This window comes from Hypanus sabinus, chromosome 8 (assembly GCF_030144855.1).
Source record: "Hypanus sabinus isolate sHypSab1 chromosome 8, sHypSab1.hap1, whole genome shotgun sequence".
NCBI classification, from domain to species: domain Eukaryota; kingdom Metazoa; phylum Chordata; class Chondrichthyes; order Myliobatiformes; family Dasyatidae; genus Hypanus; species Hypanus sabinus.
The window spans coordinates 148356271-148369528 of NC_082713.1; the positions used below are offsets into that span (position 1 = coordinate 148356271).

At 37.9% G+C, this 13258-nt stretch overlaps 1 protein-coding gene across 1 annotated transcript; it reads left to right on the forward strand.

Moving 5' to 3' along the window:
• The first annotated feature begins 4344 nt into the window (after window positions 1-4344).
• Window positions 4345-11066, forward strand: crebl2 (cAMP responsive element binding protein-like 2). Its single transcript, XM_059978213.1, has 4 exons — window positions 4345-4677; window positions 6880-7073; window positions 7440-7584; window positions 9207-11066. Coding segments are annotated over exons 1-4 (360 nt in total). The 5' UTR covers window positions 4345-4658; the 3' UTR covers window positions 9209-11066.
• The last annotated feature ends 2192 nt before the right edge of the window (window positions 11067-13258 follow it).

The following is a 13258-nucleotide window of genomic DNA, read 5'->3' on the forward strand; positions in this document are numbered from 1 at the left end:
TTTTTAAGGATTCTACAACTTATATTCTCAATATTTATATATTTATTATATTACTTTTTTCTCTTTTTTGTATTTGCATAGTTTATCTTTTGTACATCGTGTAAGCTGTTAGTATTTGCTGTGTGTGTTTTCATTGATTCTGTTGTGTTTCTCAGGGTTGTGTATGGTGATGTACATATGTACTTAGATGACACATTTAATTTAAACTTTGAACAGTTCAGAAAATGTTCAGCAGGAGGTCGTCTTCTGGTCCAATGAGGATGAAGTTGAGCAGATTGGACTATGCTCAGTATGACTTGAGAAGAATGAGAGCTCACCTTATTGAAGCTTATAAAATTCCAGCAATGCTAAACAAGGTGGATGCTGAAAAGAGTTTACCCTCAAAAGAACCGAAATGAACAGAGCATAGTTTCAGAATAAGGGATCATCCAATTAAGAAGGAGATAAGGGATTACTGCTTTTCTTTGATCATCATGAATCTTTGGAATTCTTTCCTCTAGAAATCACTAAACAATTTAATGCTAAAATGATCATTTTTTTACTTTGGGGAGAGGTTAAAGATTATACCTCTCCAAGTGTTCATAAATCCTGCCTCTCAGGATCTTCTCCATCAACTTACCAACCACTGAAGTAAGACTCACTGGTCTGTAATTTCCTGGACTATCTCCGATCCTCCGGAATCTCTCCCGTCCCCATTGTTGATGCAAAGATCATTGCCAGAGGCTCAGCAAACTCCTCCCTCGCCTTCCACAGTAGCCTGGGGTACATCTCATCCGGTCCTTGCAACTTATCCAACTCGATGCTTTCCAAAAGCTGCAGCACATCCTCTTTCTTAATATCTACATGCTCAAGCTTTTCCATCCTCTACAAGTCATCACTACAATCACCAAGATCCTTTTCCATAGTGAATACTTAAGTAAAGTATTCATTAAGTACCTCTGCTATTTCCTCTGGTTCCATACACACTTCCCCACTGTCACACTTGATAGGTCCTATTCTTTCACATCTTATCCATTCTCTTCAGATTGAATTTCAATTTTGCAAGTTTTTTTTCCCTCAAAATGTACATCTATAATGTTTTGCTTCTCTTATATGAGGCTTAAATACTTCAATCGCACCTCCTCTGAGGACTATAGCATCAAATTTTCATGGTTTTTTGATTTAAAAATACAAGAGAAAATTGAGCTTTCTTATGTGATAACTGTATATAACCAAATCTCACACACTTACAGTGTAAATATGTATATAAAAGAAAACTTGAAACCCGCGGTTTCTGGTGGAAAAATGAAGTAAAAACAATATGCTGGAAATGGCTCACTCACTGGGCGAGGCATGACATGGAAAGAAACGGGTTTAATGTACTGACTTTTTGTCAGTAGGATACTGCAACTATTGCTGTGATATACAACAGGCTACAGTTTGGCTACTCATTCTGAAATCTGTGTATCACTAGGCAAGGCTTGCATTTATTGCCCATCCCTAATTGTCCGAATTAGTGGATTAGCAGTTTGAATTCTGGGTGGGAGAGAGAGAGTAGGAGGAGTGAGGCTTGTTTCACTGTTGTTGCTTGGTATATTCTGTTTTGTTCTACTGAATATTGAAAGCATACTATTTTGGGGGTGACGCTTGCAGGCTGCCCCCAGTACATCCTTGGCCATGTTGGTTGTTAATGCAATTGACACATTTCATTGTATGTTTGGATGTACACATGAGAGTTCTGAATCCATTTATCCAGAGACATAAGTTTGAATACAACACAGACAGTTAAATAATATAGAGGAAAAAATGTAACAGTAACCATGAAACCACCAGAATGTGGTAAAAACCTAACTAGTTCACTTATAATCTTTGTCAAATGCTATATGTGACTCCAACCCATCAAAGTGGTTGTCTCTTGACTGCTCAATTTTTTGAGCAATTACTGATTGACAGTGTATTCCCAGCAAAGTCCACATCAGGTGAAAGAATAAAGAAAACTTTTGTAAACATGCCTTATTCCCATAATCTTCTGAATCTAGAATAGCATTTCCCTATTCAGTGTTTCATCATTATACTGTACTTGATTTCTTAACTGTGTGTCCTCATTCATTATTTTTATAAGTTAATGTAAAATTCCTGTTGGGAAATTGCCAGTGCCCAACAGCACATCATAAAAGGTGTGAACATTAAATAAAAGTGTGATTCAGCCGGGTCAATTATTACTTGCCCTTTACAGCAGTGACATTTTTTAAAAAATACATCTTAAATGTGTCTGATGACACATTTGTTAGTATTACACACATTATGTCACAATGACAAATAAACCATTAAATGAAGGGTCATGGCCAGAAGTGTTGACCGTTTATTCCTCTTCATAGATGTTGCCTGACCTCCTGAGTTTCTCCAGAATTTTGTGGGTGTTGACCTGGATTTTTAAGGTTCTGCAGAATCTCTTGTGTTTATTGTCTCAACTGTGTTCCAAATTCTCTGATGGATTTTATTCTGAGCATCTCGACAGTATTAAATTTAACCTACCTTATTCAAATTGATCAATTTCATACACAACAGAATACCGATTAGAAATGCAGAGGCTAGTTCAGATCTCATTGAGCTCTTGGAAGTTGCAGAATAGTTTAAACTATTTATCACTCAAAAATTTGTGTTCCACAAAAAGCCTAATTCTGTTTCTTTAAATGTGTTTACAATCTGTTAGAACTTAAAGCAGGAATTATTTTCCTCCCGAAAGGCTTGTTTTTCTGATGTTCTCATGTTTAGGCTCTAGGTGGCACTGCCAAGGTAGCATTTATTGCCTTACCCTAATGGCCTTGAGAAAGTGATGGTCATTTGCCTTCGTGAACCTCTGCAGTGCTACTGGTGATGGTATTTCCACAGTGTTCATAGACATAGAGTTCTGGGATTTAAATCCAGTAGTGATGAACATACTTCCAAGTCAAGCTGGTGTGCTATTTGGTGAGGAAACTTTCCCTTGACCTTTTTGATAGTAGAGGTTACAGATTTGGGAGAGTATACTTGACAATTAATTGCTGTGCATTTTATTGACAATACATACCGTGGGCTGCAGGTGGAAGGAAAGAATGTGGTGCCAACGAAGTGGGCTACTTTATGCTGATTGGAACTGAGCTTCTTGGGATGTACTGGCACTGCACATGTCCAGTCAAGTGGAGTGTATTCCATCACATACCTGATTTGTGCTTTGGAGATTGTTCGAAAGGCCTTCTGATAAGTCATTCATCATAGAATACCTAGTTTCTGATCTGCAGTTGTAGCTCCTGTACTTATGTTGATATTGTTGAGCTATAGTCAGTGATGAGATTCAGGATACTGATGGTGGTAGAAACAATGATGTTAAATGTTTTCTTGGGTGTGGTCATTGCCTGCCATTTTCATGGCATGTGTCTTACCATCCTTTTTTTCAGTCCATACCTGAATGGTATCTCGGACTTCTCCTGCGTGCAGGTATGACTGGTTTCATTTGCTGAGAGTTGCAAATACAATTAAACATTGTACAGTCATCAGCAAACAACCTCACAACTGACCTTAAGATAGAAAGATAGACATTAATGATCTACATCTAACAAATTTGGTTGGGTAAGGAGACTATCCTGAGGAACTCCTGCAATGATGTCCTGAGGCTGAGATATTTGACATCAAGCAACCACAACTACTTCCCTCAATACAACCTTGTATTCAAAGGATCAATGTCAACACATCTCACCTGTACAATGCAGCTCTTTGATCCATGTTTGTACGAAGGATGTGATAAGGTCTGGAATCAAATGGTCCTGGCAAAACACAAACTGGGCTTTGGTGGATAGGTACTGGCAGATATTGCTAGATAGCACTGTTGACATCAGTTCCACCATGTACCGTGTGGATAACCAAGAGGCTTTTTCCTAGGGCTGAAATGGTTGCCACAAGAAGACACAGGTTTAAGGCACTGGGGAATAGGTACAGAGCAGATGTCAGGGATAAATTTTTCACTCAGAGAGCTGTGAGTGCATGGAATGGGCTACCGGCAACGGCGGATACGATAGGGTCTTTTAAGAGACTTTTGGATAGGTACATGAAGCTTAGTAAAATAATGGGCTAAAGGTAAGCCTGATAATTTCTAAGGTAGGGACATGTTCGGCACAACTTTGTGCTGTAGGTTTTCTACGTTAGAACCCAGAACCTGCATTAAAATGGAGATGAATTGTAACTTTCTTTGCCTACATCAGATTCGTACAGGTATCGGGGCCCAAGCACAGGACCACCGGCCGCCAGGTCTGGATGTGAGGGAAGGAGCGGCAGAGCGCAGCGCAGCGCGGCTTGATGATGTTTCCGGTCCCCGAACGATGACACCGCCGTTCACATGCGCATTGAGAGCAGTGTTTGTTTACCACCGATGGTTGCGAGTCTTTGAAGTTCTCGGGTTTGGCTTCGAAAGCACCCGCCGCGAGTCGGAGCCTGAGCCGCCCCCGACCGAGCTGCCGTTCAGTCGGGGAGCCGAGGCGTCGCCTGTCCCTTCACCGAGGCCCCAGCCACCCGTCTTCGGTGACCGGGGCCTGAGCTGCCGTACGGTCCGGCACTCGAGGCGTCCGCTGTCCCTTCGGCTAGGCCCGGCCGCCAGTTCCGTGACCGGGGCCCGAGCCGGCCGGACCAGACGGCGGGGCGTGGAGATGGACGAAAGTAAGGCAAGTAGACAGCCAAGAGCTGGAAGCAAACAATGTCAAATGGATCCGCTTCCAGAGCCGCTGTCATTCCCTTTTTAGTTTACCGTTATTAAAGTTCCATTTATACATTTCTGTAAATGAGATACAGACCTTTGTTTTGAGCTTGCTACTGCGCCAATTTACCTCCTATTCGGTTGTATCTTGAAAGATTGTAAATGTTTAATGGATTCGCCTGTTCAAAAATGATGAGATTTTAAGGCAATGTCGTGAAATTGGATGCATCATCTCTTGAAATTGAAAGTGATTTCCCAGTTATTCACGATCAGATTAACAATTTGTTCGAGGACTAAATGCAATATTTCCATGTTTACTGGTGACATGAAACTGTGGAAATGTGGGTAATGATGAAGATGCAAGCGAATACAGACAAGTTACTAGACAACCGAGTAGATAGAGGCGCGGGGTGGGTGAATATGCATTTAGGTAAGGAAATGGTGAGAGAGGAACGTTCAAAGTGAGTTTGTTATCAAAGTACACACTGAGATTCAATTATTGCAGCCATGCTCAATAAATTCGTAGTAGAAATATAACCAATACAGAATCAATGAAACAGCGCACTAACTGGGTGTTTAAGCAGTGTGTGAGAGACACAAACTGTGCAAATACAAAAATAAATAAATAATATTAAATAAATAAGCAATAAATATTGAGAATAAGAAGTGAGGTGTTCTTGAAAGTCCATAGGTTGTGGGAACATTTTAGTGATGAGGCAAGAGAAGTTATCCCCTTTGACTCGAGCCTGATGGCTGAGGGGTAATAAATGTTCACTTTGTGGCGTGAGTTTTGAGGCTGCTATCCCTTCTTGCAGATGGCAGTAGCGAGAAGAAAGGATGTCCTGGGTGGTGGAGGTCCCCGATGAAGATTGCCGCTTTCCTGCAACAATGTGTAGTGTAGATGTGCTCATTATCTGTGTTTGACTCTGTTTTAAGCCGTTGGTGTTTGTAAACCAGTCTGTGAAGCAGCCAGTCAATGTATTCTCCACTACACAAAAGTTGAATAGGTGAGGACTTTATTGCACAGAATGTAGAAGATTGAGGGGAGTTTTGATAGAGGTATGCAAAATTATGAGGGTATAAATAGGCTTTTTTCAACTGAAAAAGTGAGACCACATCTAGAGATCATGGGTTATGGATGAAAGGTGGAACATTTAAGGGGAACATGAGGGGGGAGCTTTTTCATTTAGAGGGTGGTGTGAGTGTTGAACCAGCACAAGTGGTGGATATGGGGTAGATTTTAACATTTAAAAGAAATTTGGATAGCTACATGTATGTGAGGAATGCAGAGGGCTTGTCATCTGGGTGCAGGTTGAGGGGGCTGGGCAAATTTATGATTTGGCATATAGATGAGCCAAGAGGCCAGTTTCTGTGCTGTATTACTCTTAGAAAATGTCTATGTGCACAAGGTCACTGGAATCCTTTTTGAATCAACTATTTTAATCTTATGTGTGCATGCAGTAGGCAATTTGGAAAGTAAATGATATGTGGACCTATATTGCAAGAAATTTTGTATATATGAATAAAGATGTCTTGCAACAATTATGTGTTTTACTATCTTGGTGAGACTATACCAGAAGCATCGTGCACGATTTTGATCTTCCCACCTAACAAAGAATACTCTTAGTTTGGAGGAATTGGAGCAAGATTTGCCAGACTGGTTCATAGGAGGCCAGGTCTTTCAGTGAATTGAAATTGAGTGAACTAGGCCTCTGCCTTCCAGCACTTAGGGGAATGAGAATTGATCTCATTAAAATTTACAAAACTCTGAGAGGAGTTTGACATAGAAAATATGGAAAGGATTCTTCTCATGCTGATAAACTGGAATTAGATGCCAGAGTCTCTGGAAAAAAAAAAGGCTATTTTGGGCTTTTATAAGGAGCTAATTATTCATCTGGCAGGTGGTGTCGCCTTGGAGTTCATGATCAGTGCATTGGTCATTGACGGCATTCAAAACTTAATGTTTTAATTCAGCTATCTGATAGATGTTGGGGGGACTTTAGAATAGTGCAGGGAAATGGTTTTGAAAGAAACTTCACTATATGAAAATGGATTGGGGTCCTGGGGCCAAATTGTTCATTCATGCTCTGATTTATGTTCTTATGTAATTGTAAGAAATAAAAAGATTGAATCTTGAATTGGTCTCATGCTGACATTTTTCCTCATCCAGGCAGTGGGAGGTAAAGTGAAGAAACCGGGAAAGCGGGGGCGTAAACCTGCGAAAATTGATTTAAAGGCAAAGCTTGAAAGAAGTCGCCAGAGTGCTCGAGAATGCCGGGCAAGGAAGAAGTTGCGCTATCAATATTTGGAAGAACTTGTATCTAGAAGAGAAAGAGCAATTTGCGCTCTGAGAGAAGAGCTGGAGATGGTATGTGAAAATGTTCACAAACAGAATTGCCATGATAGTCCACCAATGTCTGTAAATATACTTTACATTTTTATTTGTACATGGTTTTCAATCTCCTCTCCCCCCCCCGATTAGTTATCATTTAACCCATATTTTCTTTAAAAATTACAGTTTTTGTGAAATATGCTTAATAAAATGTAAATTGTGGTTTTATTTTGCTTCCAAGTTACTGTGTTTTAGGCTAATTTCCACTAACATTTGGGATCTGGCTTGACATAATCTTGTGGGACTATTTTCAAATTGTATTTAGAAAGATTTAGAAATGCCATCAAATAGATTTTACAGTTTCATTTTGCACCTGCTTGAAACTTATCATTTAATTTGTAGTACAAGCAATGGTGTACAGCAATGGATCAAGGGAAGATTCCATCAGAAATAAAAGCACTTTTGACAGGGGATGATCAGAGCAAAGCACAACAGTCTACAAACAAGTCAGGAAAGACAAGAACTGAAGGAAATACCAATTTGTCTTGTGAGTATTTAATTAAATAATTTGGAATAATTTATCGAGTAATAATGAGTTTTGGAAATGCCACATTTCAGTTTCTTCTGCAAATCATTGGAGCTATGAGCGATTCCTTTGGTGTCTGTGGGGAAAATTAGTTTATGTTGCCTCTTCATGATTACCATCAAACAAGCATTGCTGGAATTGTATATGCGTGCACAGCATGAAATCAGTAAGACCCCGCTTTGAAATTTTAACCAAAAGTAAGTGGGAAATTTTGCAACACTAAGAGGTAATTGTGTTAGAGCATGTGAGATTCTAAATATGCTTGTTAATTTGTATTCTGTGGGGATACTTCTGTTAGAAGAGCCTGGAAATATGGTACATAGACTGTAAGTAACAAGCTGGTTAAGATTCCAACTCATAGGAGATCAACTTGTGCCTGGAATGTAGTAAATTTATGGAATTTTAGCAGGAATTTTCTGCAGCAATATGCCTTAGAGTCATTAAGAAGCCAGGCCTTGTTATATTCAATATTTGGAAAGGAGTTTGATTGTTTTAACTTAACAATGTATTAATATTGAATACCAATTGTGGTGTCGGGTTAATTATTAATATACAAAGAGAAGCAATGATGTTAAAACTGATGGCTTTGAAAGTAAAATGCACATGGAATAACAGTGCAATTTCCAAGCTAGCCAATCACATAAACTTTGAAGTTGTGGTGCTCTTTGGAATGTGGCGGTACTTTTCAAGAAGTTTTATATAGACAAGCCAGTGGGACAAGCTTATCATTGGAAGATAATATTTAATGCCGAGAACATTATTTTACAGTTTAGTAGGAATAAGGTGTAAACTAGAAGGCACAATTTTAAAAGGAGTGGCAAAAGTCACACGTGCAGGTATGTTAACAGTGGCAGACAGGTAGACCAAATGTGGATCCTGGGCTTTACAAACACAGGATCATGGGTCATGGTGAATCTTAATAAAATACTGGTTTGGCCACAATTTAAGTATTATGCTCAATTCTAGGTATGGCATCTTCAGAATGAGGTGAACAATTTAGAGAAGATGCAGAAGAAATTTGCTAAGTGTGTAGGCAGGGTAGGTAATGATATCTGTATTGGTGAAAGTTTCAATAGGACAGAGTTGAAGGTGTTTGGCAAAAATACTAAAAAGTGACACAAGGAATACTTTAATATGTGTAAGAAGTTGTTAAGATTTGGAATGCACTGCCAGGTGTAGTAATGGAAGCTGATTTAATTGTAGTGTTCAAAATAATTGTCCAAAAGGAAAGAATTTCAAGGCTGCGGGAAGGTGGCTTGGGAATGGGACTAGATAAGTGTAAGAAAGGCCAAAGAAAAAGCACACCTAAGGCTCCAAGTTTATAGAGCCAGTACAATGTGACAGGCAGCATGGATTCTATCTGTGCTAGAGTAGTAGAGGTTTATGTCAATATCAAATAATTACCACTTAAAAGATAATGATTATTTATAATTAAGAACATTTCCAAGTAATTTGTGCTGCTACATGGTGATAGCATTAAATTTGATAGATTATTGAGGTGCTATATCTTGATGTGAAAATATTTTGAAACTTGGATGTTAACCTTGCATTTAATATATATATATATATATTTTTAATTACAGAAGAATTACCTGAGAATGGTGGCATGGGAAGGACGTGCAGAATCAATCCATGGTCCTGCAGTTTAACCAATATTGTGTTAAATGGACAAATTATCAGAAGATAAATTGATTGCATCCTTTGTCTGAGTTCTGACAATGCTGTATATCTGTAAATCAAAATGTAAATTATGTATCCTGGTAAGGGGTTCTTTTGTATTATATTATTCATTTAAAAGCAAATTTAAATTGTCAATTGAGTGTTTTGATGCATGTGTTGCTTTTAGCAATCAATTAGAAAGGGGTTTTAATAAACCTTTTGCATCTTTTTACCAAGTCAGTTTCCCACGTTTCAACAAACCAAACACAGCTGATGCTTCTTACATTTTGCTCCCTCCTTTGCTCCTTTTCCACACACTTCTTCTCTTTACCCTTGTCAAGAAAAAGGGTTAAATCTTTCATTTTGCTTTTAAAGAAGTTTATCTTTAAAGTCAAACTGCTTTTGAGGCCAACATGTTGCTATAAAAATATTTTTCACAAAGCTATAAAAATTTATTTTGTCTTGTTACCTAAAAGCTGTTAAACTAATGTTAAAATGTTAAACTAATCTTCAGTAGAATATTCTTGAAATAACCAAATAGTATATGTGTGCTGTCATGGTTTACATCCAGTGACATCACCAGATACTTTCTCCTATATTAACCAAAGAAATGATGTACATGTTGCATTTCAACAGCTAATTACTTATTTTCCACATCTATTTGTGGTATTTACAATGTGGTACTGCTACAAATGATAAGAAAAAATGAAAGAGATATGTTATCTGGAATGACTACACAAAATTATTTGCTAGTAACATTTCCTCTTTTCTTCCAACATTATAGATCAGTGTTGACTGTACTGTGCAGAATTTCCAATTCATTAATAGTTTTCCAATCACAACAGTATGTTAACTTCCACTCGGTTCAATACATGTGTTACCAGTATGATAATATTCCAGTCATGAACTCTGATTTAATATTTATCAACCTATATTTTGCTGCAGCGTGCCCTGTTAAATTTGTTCAGATATGTTTTGAAATTTATTCCAGTAATTTACTGAAGGCATGATGATCTCTCAAGGCAGTGAATCAAAGAGAATCCTTTTAACCAGTGAGATTAAAGGATTGGGCAAGAGACTGAATTGGAATTGGATTAATTTGATCTGAAGGGGAAAGTTGTGTACTGATTGGATCATTAACTTGCACAAAGATGTGGTTGTTTAATGCCATCTCAGTCCAAGGGTTGATGTGAAGGCTACTCTGGGGTGGGGGGTGGAGGGGGAGGGGATCTTAGACCCAACTGTTCCTTCAGTAATCTTACCTTAAGGTCTGAAGTGCAAATGTTCAATGTTTTCATCAGCCAATGATTTTCAATTTCATTTGTAACTCAATTAAGCTCATGGTTGGATGAAACATTCCCTGGTTAATATTCAATCATGGATTTATGGGCAACAGTGAATGGCAATCAACAATCTGAACAATGAATGGCAGTTAGTAACATCCTTAATGAAACTGTAACCAACCAGCATTGAAATTTAACACCATTGCTGTCTAAATGTATCTGCCTTAAACATCTTGTGGAATTTGGGGAGCTGTTCACATTGATCAGAAGCTCAACAAAACTAGCCATAGAAAAACTGTGGTCATAAAAGCAAGAGTCGCCACTTGAGTCCTAAAGTCTTTTAACTAGAAGACAGAAATAGAGTGAGTGAAGTATCCTCTAATTTCCTGAATTTCTAGGACAGGGGTTCCTAACCTGGGATCCATGGACTCTTTTTTTTAAATGGTATTGATCCATAGAATTAAAAGTGTTGGGAGCCCCTATTCTAAGAGTTTCACACAATGTAGGATACAATAATCTGTTTTCACTGACTCACTAAATGTACTGCATTTATATGACAAGGCCTTTCTTACAGTAACATGCCTCAATGGTAGCCTACAGAACCACATAGTACAACCTTCAGATTCCCTTCCCAAGTTGTGCACCATCTGATTTGGAAATATATCACTGTCCCTTCACTCTAGTGTCATGTTCCTGGAATGCCTAGTTTAACAATACCAGAACTACCTTCAAAGAAAAAGACTGCAGAGATTTAAAGTGTTGATTCAATATTTTCACAGCTACAAATCTATATACAATAGAGTACAAGAAGATTAGAGAAGTGACAGCAAAAGTTCAAAGCTACAAAATATATACCTTTAAACTGAATGCAACAACTAAACCAATGGATTCCATAACTATAACTTCCTGGTCAAGAAGCTAACGGTGTAATTAATCCTTTTTAACAATTGGCTGAGCTTCATGGTGAGTTTAACAAGCATTTGCTGCACTAATATAGCAACTTTATGAAAATCACAGAGGTATTTTCATAAAGCCTCCAGAATATCATAAATTAGTCATATATTCAGATTCATTTTCATCACGTACAAATAATTCCTTTGAATCACTGTGGGGAAAATCTAGATATACTGTCCCAGGAATGATCATTGGCGAGAACTCTTTAGCACAATTGGGTGTTGGAAAAACCTCTGCTGGATTAGGACTGCTTCAAGGTACTTCTAATTCCATAAGGACAGTCCCAAGTCGGGCTGTGAAAGGAGGAGGGTTGGAAATGAGGCTAGCAGCTCCATCCTATAAGGACGTAGAGCTACAGGAGTTCCAAGGACCTCATCCCTGGGAGAGGAACGATCTTCAAAGATGGGCTCCACCTGGGGACAACCTGAAAGACTGCCCCAGGACAGTCGAGGTGATAGGCTTAAGTAAGGTATTACATTGGATATCAATCTACTCCTTGATTGTTTTCAGCCTCCAGAAACCAAGGCCCAAGTCTGCAAGGTCCCAAGGCTCAAATTCCTGACCCAGGCACAGATCCTCAACTAATTACCCAATTACTGTTCCCCTTCATCCCACTGTTCCATGGCTAACTCATGAGGTAAGACCCTATCTTTGGTCTGTGCCCACCCATCCACTTTTACCCAACACCTGCAAACTGATCTCAGACAGTACAGGCTTAACTATTGAAAACTGCAACACATTTAGCTGTTAATAAAATTTGTACCTGATCATAAATTAAGTTATAATCTTTGTGTGCATTTTTGACTCTTTATTTTCTGAAATACATTGAATGAAAACATTGTAACCTGTGGAACTGAATTTATAATGTAGCTTGTCCCAGTAGCAACAAGTCATTGATACCCAAGCACTATAAACTGATGTGGCATTGAGTCCAATTGTAGCAGAATAATAGCAGTTATATTAGTTGGGTCAGAAATTATTGTTGAAGTAATAATTAAAAATAAATCGGAACAACTTGGAATGATGTTAAAACGTTATTCATTTTAAGCTTGATGATGAGTTTATTTTGACAAAAGACAAAAACCTAATATGGTAATACATACTCAATTATAAAGCCCTCTTTCTATGCAGTTCAGAAGTTATGCAAATAAATATTTTAGTAACTAGACAAAAGTTCTGGGGAGCAAATAAAACAACAGTCATATCATAAGATACTAAACTAAGTGGTGCTGAATGAAAATAGTTATTTAGTAAACACTTTGAATAGTTCCATCAATGTGATGACAATTAATATTGCTTCTCTGGTTATTAATTCATGTATTCGAACACTACATTCTGAAGCAAAATAACATTTACAATCTAATGCATATCCAGGAATAAATGCAAATATGATTAACTTTTATTAATTGGATGTGTCTACACCATCTGGTATTAGTTATACTAAACACACGAAATTCAGTGAGATGCCCAAGATTTAAAAATTCTGCAGAGTATTTTTAATGGCTGAATTATTTGATTTGCTCTTGATGCTGTAAAGTATATTTTATGCAGATGAGATAGTATGAAATACATGGTCTTTTACAAACTATAAATATATTAAATATTTTAATATTCTTTGATAGGAGAATTATTGAAGGAATGATTTTTCAGTTGATTGAATGCCCTTTCTGTTTGTTTTCAATGTAATGTCTGAATTCCATTGTCTCGGTGAAGCCAACAAATAAAGCCTGAACTGTGCT